The sequence below is a fragment of the Ranitomeya variabilis genome, chromosome 2, assembly GCF_051348905.1.
Source record: "Ranitomeya variabilis isolate aRanVar5 chromosome 2, aRanVar5.hap1, whole genome shotgun sequence".
NCBI lineage: Eukaryota > Metazoa > Chordata > Amphibia > Anura > Dendrobatidae > Ranitomeya > Ranitomeya variabilis.
Window position 1 is genome coordinate 375,930,263 of NC_135233.1, and position 15,120 is coordinate 375,945,382.

The 15,120-nt window shown below is 45.2% G+C and overlaps 1 protein-coding gene across 1 annotated transcript; it reads left to right on the forward strand.

Moving 5' to 3' along the window:
* The first annotated feature begins 919 nt into the window (after positions 1-919).
* LOC143803800 (olfactory receptor 1N1-like) lies at positions 920-2,094 on the forward strand. Its single transcript, XM_077281568.1, has one exon. It carries the CDS (start codon positions 1,162-1,164, stop codon positions 2,092-2,094), a length of 933 nt encoding a protein of 310 aa, XP_077137683.1. The 5' UTR covers positions 920-1,161.
* Positions 2,095-15,120: the final 13,026 nt, after the last annotated feature.

A 15,120-nucleotide genomic window follows, 5' to 3' on the forward strand; every position in this document is an offset into this window, starting at 1 on the left:
TGTTTGACAGCCACAACACATACAGGGGTTGCCTACCAAACAGAAAATCCCTGCATATGCTACGGCTGTCAAACAGTCGAGAGGAATGCAGCTGTTGGGACTCAAACATATTTTTCAGTTAGTACATGAGCATGGATAACACCTTGTTTCAGCATGTTTGCTCATTACTAATCACTCATCATCACTAGTTCCGATGTAAGGTCTGAATTTATTTTGAGGTCTGGTCCAAGGTCTGAATTAAGTCTGAGGTCTGAAGTAATTTCGACCCAATCTGATATAGAGCAGCCTTTATAATTTTTGTTATGTGCAGCATTGTATAATTTGGCATTTATTTTTTGAAAAAAGTCCTACAGAAAATAAAAATCCTTTAAATCGCATCATATAAAATCAGAGGCCAGCTACATAAAGTGGAACCATGGTACAGCTTCATGCAACTTGAAGTTATATGTAGCTGTAATGTTGTATTCTACAGGCATTGGCCCTTACTCATATAATGTAAGCATAAGTGTATGAAGAGGAGAATTTAGTTTCGTCAGTGATGGTGGGACAAGAGAGGAGCCCAAACTACACATTGGCACCGGAGACCATGAGCCTTTAGCTTTGCCTCTAAGATCTAGATTTTTTTCCAACTAATGACGGCATAAGGAGTTTCCATGCTCTCCTCGTGTTTTTGTGGATTTTTTTTCCATGTTCTCTGTTTCCTTCCCACACTCCAAAACGATCCTTATAGGATCCTTGGTTTCTTATGAAATTAGTCATAATGCATGTTTGTGTCTGGGACAGGGAAGATTCAACTGTAAGACCTATTGGTGACTAATACTGCTCCAAATATGTAGGTAATAAATAAAATGATTAAAAATTTGGATCATGTTAAAATTGAATAATGTTACTTGTATTATTTATTATAACTCATCTTTTACATTATTTTTCCACTTTACTTTTCTTTTTTAGTGTACACATGTTGGAAGATTCCGTGAAGCAAGAAAATAATTCTAAACATTTAAAAAATAAAAAAATACAACAAAACAAAAATGGAAATCTACAATATGGATGTCTGCAAAAATTTTCCGGGGTCCCTTCACCAGGGCCCTTGCTTTGTCATAATATAATCAGACGTCACCCCACGTTATTATATAAGTACCCGCCTGATAATTGGCCACAATGCAAGCAAACCAGACACCAATCAAATATTTCATCCTGAAGGGGATAACAGATGACCTCCAACTTCAATTTTCCATATTTCTGCTGGTTCTTCTGATTTATCTTTTTATCTTATTCGGTAACTCGACCATTCTCATTGCTTGTCAGGACCCTCATCTTCATACACCCATGTACTTCTTCCTAATCAACTTGTCTATACTAGACATCAGTTGCTCTACCGTTGTGTTGCATAAGATCCTCATACAGTTCATTACCGGTGATAGAACTGTTTCCTTCACTGCCTGCATGGTGCAGATGCATATGTTTGGGTCATTAGCCAGTATTAACTTGTTGATATTGGTGGCCATGGGCTATGATCGCTATGTGGCCATATGTAGGCCCTTACAATATCACATTGTTATGAGTACTGGGATATGTGCAATATTGGCCTCCGCCTGTTGGGTTTTGGGGTCTCTACAAATCATTCCTTTCACGGTTATCGTTAGTGGCTTCACCTGCTATACCTCCATTGAGATCAACCACTTCTTTTGCGACATTGTCCCCGTCATGAAAATTTCTTGTAATGATACTTCTATTCTCGAGATCCTGTTCCTTATTGAGGGGCTTCTTACCATGATACTGATACCATTCCTCCTAACGTTTGTGTCGTACATATTTATCATACATGCCATACTGAGGATACGTACCAGATCTGGAAGACTGAAGGCTTTCTACACGTGTTCCTCACACCTCATGGTGGTTGCATTACTATATACAACACTGTTCAGCCAATATCTGACCCCAAACCTAAGTAACACCTTAGAGGCCAAGAAACGTTTTGCTTTATTCAACACGGCTGCCGTCCCTCTGCTCAATCCAATGATCTATAGTCTTAAAAATAAAGATGTAAAGAAGGCACTAATAAAGATCCTATATCATACTAAACAAAGATGAATGGTATAGTTACTTAGGTTGTCCATCTTGTCAGTCCAGCTCAACTTTTTTAAAATGAAAAGAAGGAAAACTATCAGTTCTGACTACACGAAGGAAGGGTCATCTTCCCATAGTTGATATTAGTCTTTCACCTCCTTTTTTCCTTCCTATAACTCTCCCTTTTGATGTTAGTTTATAATGGTCCCCTCAGCTGCCAGGCCCCAAACATGTGCTACACCTCTTAAGCAGGCCATACATATGATTAAATTGTCTTCTAAAATTTTATTTGGTAGACAGCTTCTATATCTCTTATGACTTTTTTTTTACAAATGAGCATCCAGAATTCATTTATTTTTGAAGCAGAGAGAGGAGAAAGTCGCTGCCATATAACACTGGGATATTACTTTATCAGTAGTATAGGCTGAATGTCAGGCTCATATATCATTTTTTTATCCTGCTCTTATTTCTCCTTCTTGTGTTTTGCGCCTTTAATACAGCTTGTTTCTCTAGCCTCCATGAGACTGTAGTTACCTTCTCCCTTCTCAATGGATTCTGTCAAGGAATGGTGGAGAAAAAAATGACAGGGCTTTGTGGGGGGAAATTAGAGGTGGGGGATGAGAAAATGGAGGGGGCAAAATAGGAGAGAAACATTAGTTGATAGGACTCTTTTGGGGATGGGGAGATATAATGTGTCAACGCAAAAAGAATGGGGTAGGGAGAGCACAAAAAAACATGTTTCTGAGGGAAGGGACAGAAAGGTCAAAGGGCCGGAGATGACACAACCAACTAGGGGCTATGAGGAACAGGGAAGACACAACTTGGCAATAAAGGAGAAGGTAGATATCCTGGGTCTTTTACAGTCACTTCCAATTGCAGAGCATCCTGTGATTCTGGCTGTAGGTTGACTAACTATCAAAACTCCTGACAACTCACGCCATATCCATGTGAGGTGGAAAGAAGAAGGAGTGGAATTCCTAGTGACTTGGAGCCTGTACAGTTTTGAATTGAGAAAAGGACTGGCACCAATTCCCTTCAGCTACTATAAATGACATAACTGAGGTGTATTAAGGAATTTCAGCTCTGGAGGGTGGAAGGCTGTAGAGATCAATGGGCAGCATCAGACAGGCCCCTTTTTCATCTTTGTCACCAGGTCCCTGACAGCAGAAGGATCTATATTGCCCCAGAGAGGGCTGCAGTCTCTATCTTATGCAGTCCTTTTCTTGTAGTCTTTGGTCTTCAGATATTAGTAACGGCGACCTTCTTCAGCATCTTCCTCAACCTCTTACCTGTGCGTTAATGTCAAATGAGCAGGTAAACCATCCTGCAGTTGGAAGAGGTTTGGTCACCGGTTTGAAGGCCGTAAAGACATAAACTCAGAGTTCCTATCTATGCTTGTATTAATTCCTCCCAAGATGTCATCAACAACTATGATGTCACTGCCTGGTCTCTGAATCTGTGAAGTCAGAAAAGGATTATACATCCACATGCACAATAAGTTACCTGAATCATATTGGACTGGAAAAATCTGCAGTGGAACAATATGAACCTTGGAGAACCCAGTAACAGGTCAGACTACAACTTCCCAGGTTAGAACTGCTATCATTGAACTAAATTAAAGGAAGCTCAGATGGATGACTTTGAATCAAGAACAAGATGTTGGATCATAGATTATGTATTAACTCCAGTTCCAAGTGTTGCCTTCATAATACAATAGGACACATCTTGTGGCAATTCGAAAGCTTCCATACAGTGACTTGGGCACATCTATAAACATAAACTCAAAAACATAAACTCAGGTAATGGTGTAATAATAATAACAATCTTTATTTTTATATAGCGCTAACAAATTCCGCAGCGCTTTACAGTGCTGGTGTAAATGTTTTCAGTGTTCAGACCAGTCATATGCACAATGTCATCAAAGACCCTTTTGCAAATACATAAATACATAACAACATATAAAATGTCTTCCGCATCCACTGGGCACTGTTTCTTCTGTTATACTACTGTGAGCAATGGACTGTGTTTATATAGATAACTGTTATAAAGTATTTACAGAAATAATTTGGATGTGTGAACTATGTTCTTTTTTTCTTATTTTAAAAATTCAACAAATTTTAAGTAGCTTTCAGTGCACATACTAATCTAGGTAACTGTCGGATTTTCTTGCTCTGTACCATTCACTCTTTTGGAATGGGTGGTTCCTTTTCATCATACATTCTTCTAGCATTATTAATGATCCTTCCTAATTTTCTAGCATTTTCCAGCACACATTGAGCCTGCCATTGCCCAATTATTTTCCTGTTCCCAAAGTGAAAAACTGTTGCTTTATTATGCCTATGTTATGCACGCAGGTTTGCACAAATGGTTCGTAGGCCCACTGTGCAACGGGGCCAGGCTTATCAAGGAGGGACATAGCTAAGTGGCTACCTGGTGTTCACTGGAGCTCCTTATGGTGAAGTAAGGCTTGAGCTGTAGGTAGCCACTAGGTACCACTCCTAGGCAGTCCATGGTGCTGCAGCTGCTGACACCAGGGGTCAGGTACGCAGACAAGGATAGCACTCGTGCTGCGTTCAGACTGCTAGGTTCTGGATCCTCTGCAGAACAGTTACTGACATGGGCACAGACTCAGGCTCAGTTCAGATTACTAGGTTCAGGATCCACAGGTAGAACAGTTACTGACACGGAGTCTCAAACAGGGCTGATTCAGAGACGGATGGGACAGTACGGATACAAGGGATACTCTGACAGGCACATGTTCAAACACACGGATCTCGAATACTGGTTCAGGTACCGGCTGCACACAGACCTGACGATGAGGTTCATGCACTGACTGTGCACACAGAAGGGACTATGGGTTCAGGACTGGCCACGCAAGGACCAGAGACTTTGGGTTCAGGACTGGCCACGCAAGGACCTAACAACTCACTTTGCACCATCAACACACACTAAAGAAACTCGTTGCTTTGGGACCTCCCTATTTGGGAATGTGCCTTTTAAACACGATACCTCCCAGCTATTTGCTGGGGGCTGTCTTGCAGGTGCTTGCGCTGGACCTTTTTTAGAACAAGGGGGAACCATGCAGGGGAGCCGGAATTAACGCTACAGTACCCCCACACCCTTATGCCCCCTCTTTCTCAATCCCATGAAGTCTCTCCACAGAGAAGTTCGAGACTGACTCTTCTTCATGGACTCCCACGACTTCTCTTCAGAACCACAACTTCTCCTGTCCACTATAAGAAAAGTGATGTCTCTTACTATCTTCTCTCCATTCATTCAGATTAGCTACCACCCCAGAGAATTCAAGGACCAACTGAAGTTCTTCCACCTGGTTGGTGGATTGCAGAGACTTAGAAGATGCCACCGCCTTCTCTTCAACAGACCATATAGAAATTGAAGATACCCTCTCAGCCCATCTTCAGCCTGGTTTCCAAGATGCACATTCTTGAAGCAGGGAGATTCCAGAGACCAGATCATTCAAACAATTGTCAGGACTGTGTGGGGACAACACCTCCACTTCTTTTGGAGACAGCAGCACACATTTAGTCGCCGTCTATCAGACATGGCAAAGAAAATGGAAACACTGATGACTAACTTGGATGTACGGGGACCAGACACCTAGGGTTGAGCGACTTTCATTTTTTTAAGATCGAGTAGGGTTTTGGGAAACCCGATTTTGTCCAGAGTCGAGTCGAGTGCAGTCGGCCGATTATCGCTAAAAGTCGGGGATCGACCGAAACACGAAACCCAATGCAAGTCAATGGGGAAGCATAGTCGGCAGTGAGTGGAGGCCAGGAAAACACCTACAGTGCCCATTTTAATGCCAAAAACATCCATTCTTGTTTCTGAAGCTTGCCAATCTTAATTAACTGTATAATAATAGTTGGGCATAGGGAATTGGGGGAAAGTTGTGGGGGGAGTAGGGCTGGCTCAAGTTTTTCGTGGGCCCAGGAAATGCGGACTACGTCACGGCGGTGTTGCAGGGAAAGGTAAGTATTTAAACGTTGCAAGTGCTGTGATCCTGAGCAAGCAGGGGGGGGCCCACTCGTTCGCATTGCCACTGGCACAGGGCCCCTCAAAGTACGGCGGTGTGTTTGCATGGCGGGGGCGCCTCCCACCAGCAGCGACACTTTTGCGTACTCTGAGGGGCCCTGTGCCAGTGACGTCGCCAACGAGTATGCCCCCCCACCTGATGAAGGAACCTGCACTTTCATCTGCACCTTCCTCTTTGTCCCTGTGTAAGGTGGTATAACATGCGGGAAGGGGAACCTTACTTTCAGCAGGGTCAGATTCTGGCTGTGTAGAGTACAAGGGGAATGTAGTGGTCTAGGTCAATGTACCAGCAGACTCATTTAGCAGTGGCTGGGCAATGGGCAGGATGAGGAGGAAACAGATATAGGGCCAAAGAATAAAGTAGGCTACATGCAGTTCAAAATTGGTAACAGGACTAAACAGGCGGCATTGCTTTGTTCAGTGGAGTAGCAAACCCAAGAGCAGCAGACACTGTTTCAAGGGCCTAACCACACTAGTAGGCCAAATGCAGTTTAATATCTGATAGTATAGGGCGAAAGCCAGAATGTGGAAGCTCAGCTTTGTTCAGTTGAGGACAACACCAGGGAGGGGCAGACACCTTTAGTAGGCCGGAAAAGCCTATTGCATTTTTTAAAATGGTAATTTGGAGCAGAAGGTTGAAGCTCAGCTTTATTTAGTTGAGGACAACACCAGGCAGGGGCACACAGACAGACACCTTTAGTAGGCCGGAAAAGCCTATTGCATTTTTTAAAATGGTAATTTGGAGCAGAAGGTTGAAGCTCAGCTTTATTTAGTTGAGGGCAACACCAGGGAGGGGCAGAAGCCGTTAGTAGGCCCTAACCACCATTTTTTTTTTTTTAAACCACTTAATGAGAGCCGGAAGGTTGAAGCTCAGCTTTATTTAGTTGAGGACAACACCAGGCAGGGGCACACAGACAGACACCTTTAGTAGGCCGGAAAAGCCTATTGCATTTTTTAAAATGGTAATTTGGAGCAGAAGGTTGAAGCTCAGCTTTATTTAGTTGAGGACAACACCAGGCAGGGGCACACAGACAGACACCTTTAGTAGGCCGGAAAAGCCTATTGCATTTTTTAAAATGGTAATTTGGAGCAGAAGGTTGAAGCTCAGCTTTATTTAGTTGAGGACAACACCAGGGAGGGGCAGAAGCCATTAGTAGGCCCTAACCACCATTTTTTTTTTTTAAAACCACTTAATGAGAGCCGGAAGGTTGAAGCTCAGCTTTATTTAGTTGAGGACAACACCAGGCAGGGGCACACAGACAGACACCTTTAGTAGGCCGGAAAAGCCTATTGCATTTTTTAAAATGGTAATTTGGAGCAGAAGGTTGAAGCTCAGCTTTATTTAGTTGAGGGCAACACCAGGGAGGGGCAGAAGCCGTTAGTAGGCCCTAACCACCATTTTTTTTTTTTAAAACCACTTAATGAGAGCCGGAAGGTTGAAGCTCAGCTTTATTTAGTTGAGGACAACACCAGGCAGGGGCACACAGACAGACACCTTTAGTAGGCCGGAAAAGCCTATTGCATTTTTTAAAATGGTAATTTGGAGCAGAAGGTTGAAGCTCAGCTTTATTTAGTTGAGGACAACACCAGGCAGGGGCACACAGACAGACACCTTTAGTAGGCCGGAAAAGCCTATTGCATTTTTTAAAATGGTAATTTGGAGCAGAAGGTTGAAGCTCAGCTTTATTTAGTTGAGGACAACACCAGGGAGGGGCAGAAGCCGTTAGTAGGCCCTAACCACCATTTTTTTTTTTTTAAAACCACTTAATGAGAGCCGGAAGGTTGAAGCTCAGCTTTATTTAGTTGAGGACAACACCAGGCAGGGGCACACAGACAGACACCTTTAGTAGGCCGGAAAAGCCTATTGCATTTTTTAAAATGGTAATTTGGAGCAGAAGGTTGAAGCTCAGCTTTATTTAGTTGAGGACAACACCAGGGAGGGGCAGAAGCCGTTAGTAGGCCCTAACCACCATTTTTTTTTTTTAAAACCACTTAATGAGAGCCGGAAGGTTGAAGCTCAGCTTTATTTAGTTGAGGACAACACCAGGCAGGGGCACACAGATAGACACCTTTAGTAGGCCGGAAAAGCCTATTGCATTTTTTAAAATGGTAATTTGGAGCAGAAGGTTGAAGCTCAGCTTTATTTAGTTGAGGGCAACACCAGGCAGGGGCACACAGACAGACACCTTTAGTAGGCCGGAAAAGCCTATTGCATTTTTTAAAATGGTAATTTGGAGCAGAAGGTTGAAGCTCAGCTTTATTTAGTTGAGGGCAACACCAGGGAGGGGCAGAAGCCGTTAGTAGGCCCTAACCAAAGTTGAAGGCCAAATGCAGTTTAATTTCTGATACTATAGGCCGAAAGCCAGAAGGTGGAAGCTCCGATTTAGACAGTGGAGGACAATTTGAATTAGGGACTGCAGACAGACTTAGTAGGCTGTCCCCTGTGGACCATGCATCCACCACATTAACCCATTGCGCCGTAATGGACACGTAATCTTCCGTGGCCATGCCTACAGGTCCATGCGTCTGTTGTCAGGTGCACCTTTGTACTCACAGATTGCCAGAGTGCATGGACAATGCGGTCTTCTACATGCTGGTGGAGGGTTGGGATGGCTTTTCTCGCAAAAGAAGTGTCGACTGGTTAGCTTGTAGCGTGGTACAGCGTAGTCCATCATGGCCTTATTAATAGTAAATAAAATATATAACTAGGCTCTATTAACTTTTAAATAGGTTCCAGGGGTACACGGGCAGCATTGGTGTGGTCAGTGGAGGAGTATTGCAAGTAGGGGCTGCAGACAGGCTATCAAAGGCCTAAAATAACAAACAGTAGGCAGTCATGGCAGTTTTACATCGGTTACATGGATACACAGGCAGGCACTCCAGGCAGCATTGTGGTCAGTGGAGGAGTATTGCAAGTAGGGGCCGCAGACAGGCTATCAAAGGCCTAAAATAACAAACAATAGGCTCATTGCAGTTTTACAGCGGTTACATGGATAGACGGGCAGGCAGCTTGGTGGTGAGTGGAGGAGTATTTAAAGTAGGGACCGCAGACAGGCTATCAAAGGCCTAACATAACAAACAATAGGCTCATGGCAGTTTTACAGCGGTTACATGGATACACGGGCAGGCAGCTTGGTGGTCAGTGGAGGAGTATTTAAAGTAGGGACCGCAGACAGGCTTCAAAGGCCTAACATAAGAAAATGGGCTGGCTGTAGGCACTTTATAATTGGTTCCAGGGGTACACGGGCAGCAGTGGTCTGGCCAGTGGAGGACTAGTGGAAGGAGGGACCGCAGAGAGGCTTCAAAGGCCTAACATAAAAAAATGGGCTGGCTGTAGGCACTTTATAATTGGTTCCAGGGGTACACGGGCAGCAGTGGTCTGGCCAGTGGAGGACTAGTGGAAGGAGGGACCGCAGACAGGCTTCAAAGGCCTAACATAAAAAAATGGGCTGGCTGTAGGCACTTTATAATTGGTTCCAGGGGTACACGGGCAGCAGTGGTCTGGCCAGTGGAGGACTAGTGGAAGGAGGGACCGCAGACAGGCTTCAAAGGCCTAACATAAAAAAATGGGCTGGCTGTAGGCACTTTATAATTGGTTCCAGGGGTACACGGGCAGCAGTGGTCTGGTCAGTGGAGGACTAGTGGAAGGAGGGACCGCAGACAGGCTTCAAAGGCCTAAAATAACAAACAATAGGCTCATGGCAGTTTTACAGTGGTTACATGGATACACGGGCAGCTTGGTGGTGAGTGGAGGAGTAGCGCAAGGAGTGTCTGTCCCAGTACTCCCAAAATATAAATAGATGTTAATGTCTCGCAAAACAACCAAAACAAAAAAAAAGGTGGCATACTTAGGTACAGGGGTGGGCTCATCTGCTGAGTTTCTGACATAGTAATTTGGCAGTAACTATTTAATGGTGCCAATATAGGACACAGACACAGACTACTTTAAGTTGCATCATAGATGTCTACAAATTTGTATTGTCAGTGCCAGACATTGAATGATGTCAGCGAATAGACTAAAGATTGGTGGAGCTGTGCGACATAATTTTGCATGTGGTAGAGCACATTTTGAGCTGGGGTAGGGGGGAACTCTCTAGAGGCCGGCGGGACCGCCCCAGGGCCCCTCATGTTACAACGGTGTGTCTGACGTTGGGTGCGCACCACCACCGCCAGAGACACTACATTGTACTATGAGGGACCCAGTAGCAATGCCGTCAACCAAAAGCGAGCACACCCACCTCTTCAGACAAACAGCAGTCTCACGGGTGCTTGCGCCAAGTCGCGATACCACGGCCCCGTGTGGGGAGTTTGGCCATTTAGGGAGGTGTAAACATGTCGTATGCTGTACAATCAGCTGCAGCAAATTAGACATTAGAAAAGTAATTCACAGGCAAGAGCCTTTCATAGGAAAGCTAGGTGTCGGCCGGGCAAGGTGGGGCAAAAGATTTCGAAATCCAGTTGTGGTTCATTTTAATGAATGTTAGATCGTCAACATTTTGGGTAGCCAGACGAGTCCTTTTTTCGGTTAATATTGAACCTGCAGCACTGAATACTCTTTCTGATAGGACACTTGCTGCCGGGCAAGCAAGCTCCTGCAATGCATATTCTGCCAATTCTGGCCAGGTGTCTAATTTGGAGGCCCAGTAATCAAATGGGAATGACGGTTGAGGGAGAACATCGATAAGGGATGAAAAATAGTTAGTAACCATACTGGACAAATGTTGTCTCCTGTCACTTTCAATTGATGCAGCAGTACCTGTCCTGTCTGCGGTCATAGCAAAATCACTCCACAACCTGGTCAGAAAACCCCTCTGTCCAACGCCACTTCTGATGTGTGCACCCCTAACACTCCTAGTCTGCTGCCCCCTGGAGCTCGTGTGAGAACGATCACGTGCGCTGTGTGCTGGGAATGCCTGAAGCAAACGGTCAACAAGAGTTGATTGTTTGGTTGCTAATATTAGTTCCAAGTTCTCATGTGGCATAATATTTTGCAATTTGCCTTTATAGCGTGGATCAAGGAGGCAGGCCAACCAGTAATCGTCATCGTTCATCATTTTCGTAATGCGTGTGTCCCTTTTTAGGATACGTAAGGCATAATCCGCCATGTGGGCCAAAGTTCCAGTTGTCAAATCTCCGGTTGTGATTGGTTGAGGGGCAGTTGCAGGCAAATCTACGTCACTTGTGTCCCTCAAAAAACCAGAACCCGGCCGTGACACGCAACCAATTTCCTGTGCCCCCGGGAAAGGTTCGGCATTAAAAATATACTCATCCCCATCATCCTCCTCGTCCTCCACCTCCTCTTCGCCCGCTACCTCGTCCTGTACACTGCCCTGACCAGACAATGGCTGACTGTCATCAAGGCTTTCCTCTTCCTCTGGTGCAGACGCCTGCTCCTTTATGTGCGTCAAACTTTGCATCAGCAGACGCATTAGGGGGATGCTCATGCTTATTACGGCGTTGTCTGCACTAACCAGCCGTGTGCATTCCTCAAAACACTGAAGGACTTGACACATGTCTTGTATCTTAGACCACTGCACACCTGACAACTCCATGTCTGCCATCCTACTGCCTGCCCGTGTATCCTCCCACAAATAAATAACAGCACGCCTCTGTTCGCACAGTCTCTGAAGCATGTGCAGTGTTGAGTTCCACCTTGTTGCAACGTCTATGATTAGGCGATGCTGGGGAAGGTTCAAAGACCGCTGATAGGTCTGCATACGGCTGGCGTGTACAGGCGAACGTCGGATATGTGAGCAAAGTGCACGCACTTTGAGGAGCAGGTCGGAGAACCCAGGATAAGTTTTCAATAAGCACTGCACCACCAGGTTTAAGGTGTGAGCCAGGCAAGGAATGTGTTTCAGTTGGGAAAGGGAGATGGCAGCCATGAAATTCCTTCCGTTATCACTCACTACCTTGCCTGCCTCAAGATCTACTGTGCCCAGCCACGACTGCGTTTCTTGTTGCAAGAACTCGGACAGAACTTCCGCGGTGTGTCTGTTGTCGCCCAAGCACTTCATAGCCAATACAGCCTGCTGACGCTTGGCAGTAGCTGGCCCATAATGGGACAACTGGTGTGCAACAGTGTCATCTGCCGATGGAGTGGTTGGCAGACTGCGTTCTGTGGAAGAGCTGTAGCTTCTGCAGGAGGACGAGGAGGAGGAGGAGGAGGGGGTGCGAACGCCTACAGCCAACTGTTTCCTAGACCGTGGGCTAGGCACAACTGTCCCTAAATTGATGTCGCCTGTGGACCCTGCATCCACCACATTCACCCAGTGTGCCGTGATGGACACATAACGTCCCTGGCCATGCCTACTGGTCCATGCATCTGTAGTCAGGTGCACCTTTGTACTCACAGATTGCCTGAGTGCATGGACGATGCGCTGTTTAACATGCTGGTGCAGGGCTGGGATGGCTTTTCTGGAAAAAAAGTGTCGACTGGGTAGCTCGTATCGTGGTTCAGCGTACTCCATCAGGGCTTTGAAAGCTTCGCTTTCAACTAACCGGTAGGGCATCATCTCTAACGAGATTAGTCTAGCTATGTGGGCGTTAAAACACTGTGTACGCGGATGCGAGGATAAGTACTTCCTTTTTCTAACCAGAGTCTCATGTAGGGTGAGCTGGACTGGAGAGCTGGAGATCGTGGAACTTTCGGGTGTGCCGGTGTACATGGCAGACTGAGAGACGGTTGGAGACGGTATTGTTTCCGCCGGTGCCCTAGATGCAATATTTCCTCCTACAAAACTGGTGATTCCCTGACCCTGACTGCTTTTGCCTGGCAAAGAAACCTGCACAGATACTGCCGGTGGTGCGGAAAATGGTGGCCTTACAGTGACGGAAGGGATGTTGCGTTGCTAACTAGCTTCATTGGCCGAGGGTGCTACAACCTTGAGGGACGTTTGGTAGTTAGTCCAGGCTTGAAAATGCATGGTGGTTAAGTGTCTATGCATGCAACTAGTATTTAGACTTTTCAGATTCTGACCTCTGCTTAAGCTAGTTGAACATTTTTGACAGATGACTTTGCGCTGATCAGTTGGATGTTGTTTAAAAAAATGCCAGACTGCACTCTTCCTAGACTCGGATCCCTTTTCAGGGATTGCAGACTGAGCTTTAACCGGATGGCAACGCTGTGCTCCAACAGGTTTTGGCTTTGACACGCGTTTTGGGCCAGATACGGGCCCGGCAGATGGAACCTGTTGCGATGTTGATGCCTGCTGCGGCCCCTCCTCCACCTCCGCTTCTGAACTACTGCCGCCTGCACCCTGTTCCCCCAATGGCTGCCAATCGGGGTCAATAACTGGGTCATCTATTACCTCCTCTTCGAGCTCGTGTGCAACTTCGTCTGTGTCACTGTGTCGGTCGGTGGTATAGCGTTCGTGGCGGGGCAACATAGTCTCATCAGGGTCTGATTGTGGATCTGTACCCTGAGAGGGCAATGTGGTGGTCTGAGTCAAAGGAGCAGCATAGTACTCTGGCTGTGGCTGTGCATCAGTGCACTCCATGTCAGAATATACTTGTAATGGGCATGGCCTGTTAAATGTTTCACTTTCTAAGCCAGGGACGGTATGTGTAAAGAGCTCCATGGAGTGACCCGTTGTGTCGCCTGCTGCATCCTTCTCTCTTGTTGTAGTTTTTGCTGAGGAGGACAAGGAAGCGACTTGTCCCTTACCGTGAACATCCACAAGCGACGCGCTGCTTTTACATTTACCAGTTTCGGAAGAGGAGGCAAAAGAGCTAGAGGCTGAGTCTGCAATGTAAGCCAAAACTTGCTGTTGCTGCTCCGCCTTTAAAAGCGGTTTTCCTACTCCCAGAAAAGAGAGCGTTCGAGGCCTTGTGTAGCCTGACGACGAAACTGGCTCCACAGCTCCAGACTTAGGTGGAATATTTTTATCCCCACGACCACCTGATGCTCCACTACCACTACCATCATTACCAGCTGACAATGAACGCCCATGACGACCTCTTGCACCAGACTTCCTCATTGTTTTAAAATCTTAACCAAAGTAACTTTATTTGTTGCTGTCAAACAACTTACACGGTGAGCTATAACTTCAGTATGATTTCAATATCCCTTAACAGGTTGGTGAGACCACAAGGAAAATCAGGCACAATGTTACACACTCTGTTTTCTGTGGCACAAAATCACAGAGATGACACACACGCAGGACTGTCACTCAAGCACTAATGTCAATATTAATCTCCCACCTAATTTATTTTTTTTTTTTTCTCAGGGAGACTTTAGAAACCAAATAATATTAAAAAAAAAAAAAAAAAAGGCTTTCTATGGCCCACAATTAGAGAGAGAGAGGTGGCACACCCAGGAGTCAAGACTGGCGCACAAGCTGAAAGGGCAATATTACTCTCCCACTGTTTTTTTAAGTTTTTTTTTTATTTCAGGGAGACTTTAGAAACCAAATAATATTAAAAAAAAAAAAAAAAAAAAATAGGCTTTCTATAGCCCACTGAATGAGAGAGAGAGGTGGCACACCCAGGAGTCAAGACTGGCACACAAGCTGAAAGGGCAATATTACTCTCCCACTGTTTTTTTATGTTTTTTTTTTTTTTTTTCAGGGAGACTTTAGAAACCAAATAATAAGAAAAAAAATAAATAAATAAATAGGCTTTCTATAGCCCACTGAATGAGAGATAGCACACACAGCAGTGGCACACAAGCCCTGACTGAGGCCAATATTTTTCTCCCACTGATTGATGTAGTGTTTTTGTGTTGAGGTAGATTTTAGAACACAAATCAAGGAAAAAAAAAAAATGCTTTCTATGGCCCACTGAATGAGAGAGAGGTGGCACACCCAGGAGTCAAGACTGGCACACAAGCTGAAAGGGCAATATTACTCTCCCACTGTTTTTTTATGTATTTTTTGTTTTTTAAGGGAGACTTTAGAAACCCAATAATATTTTTTAAAAAAAATAAATAGGCTTTCTATGGCCCACTGAATGAGAGGGAGAGAGGTGGCACACCCAGGAGTCAAGACTGGCACACAA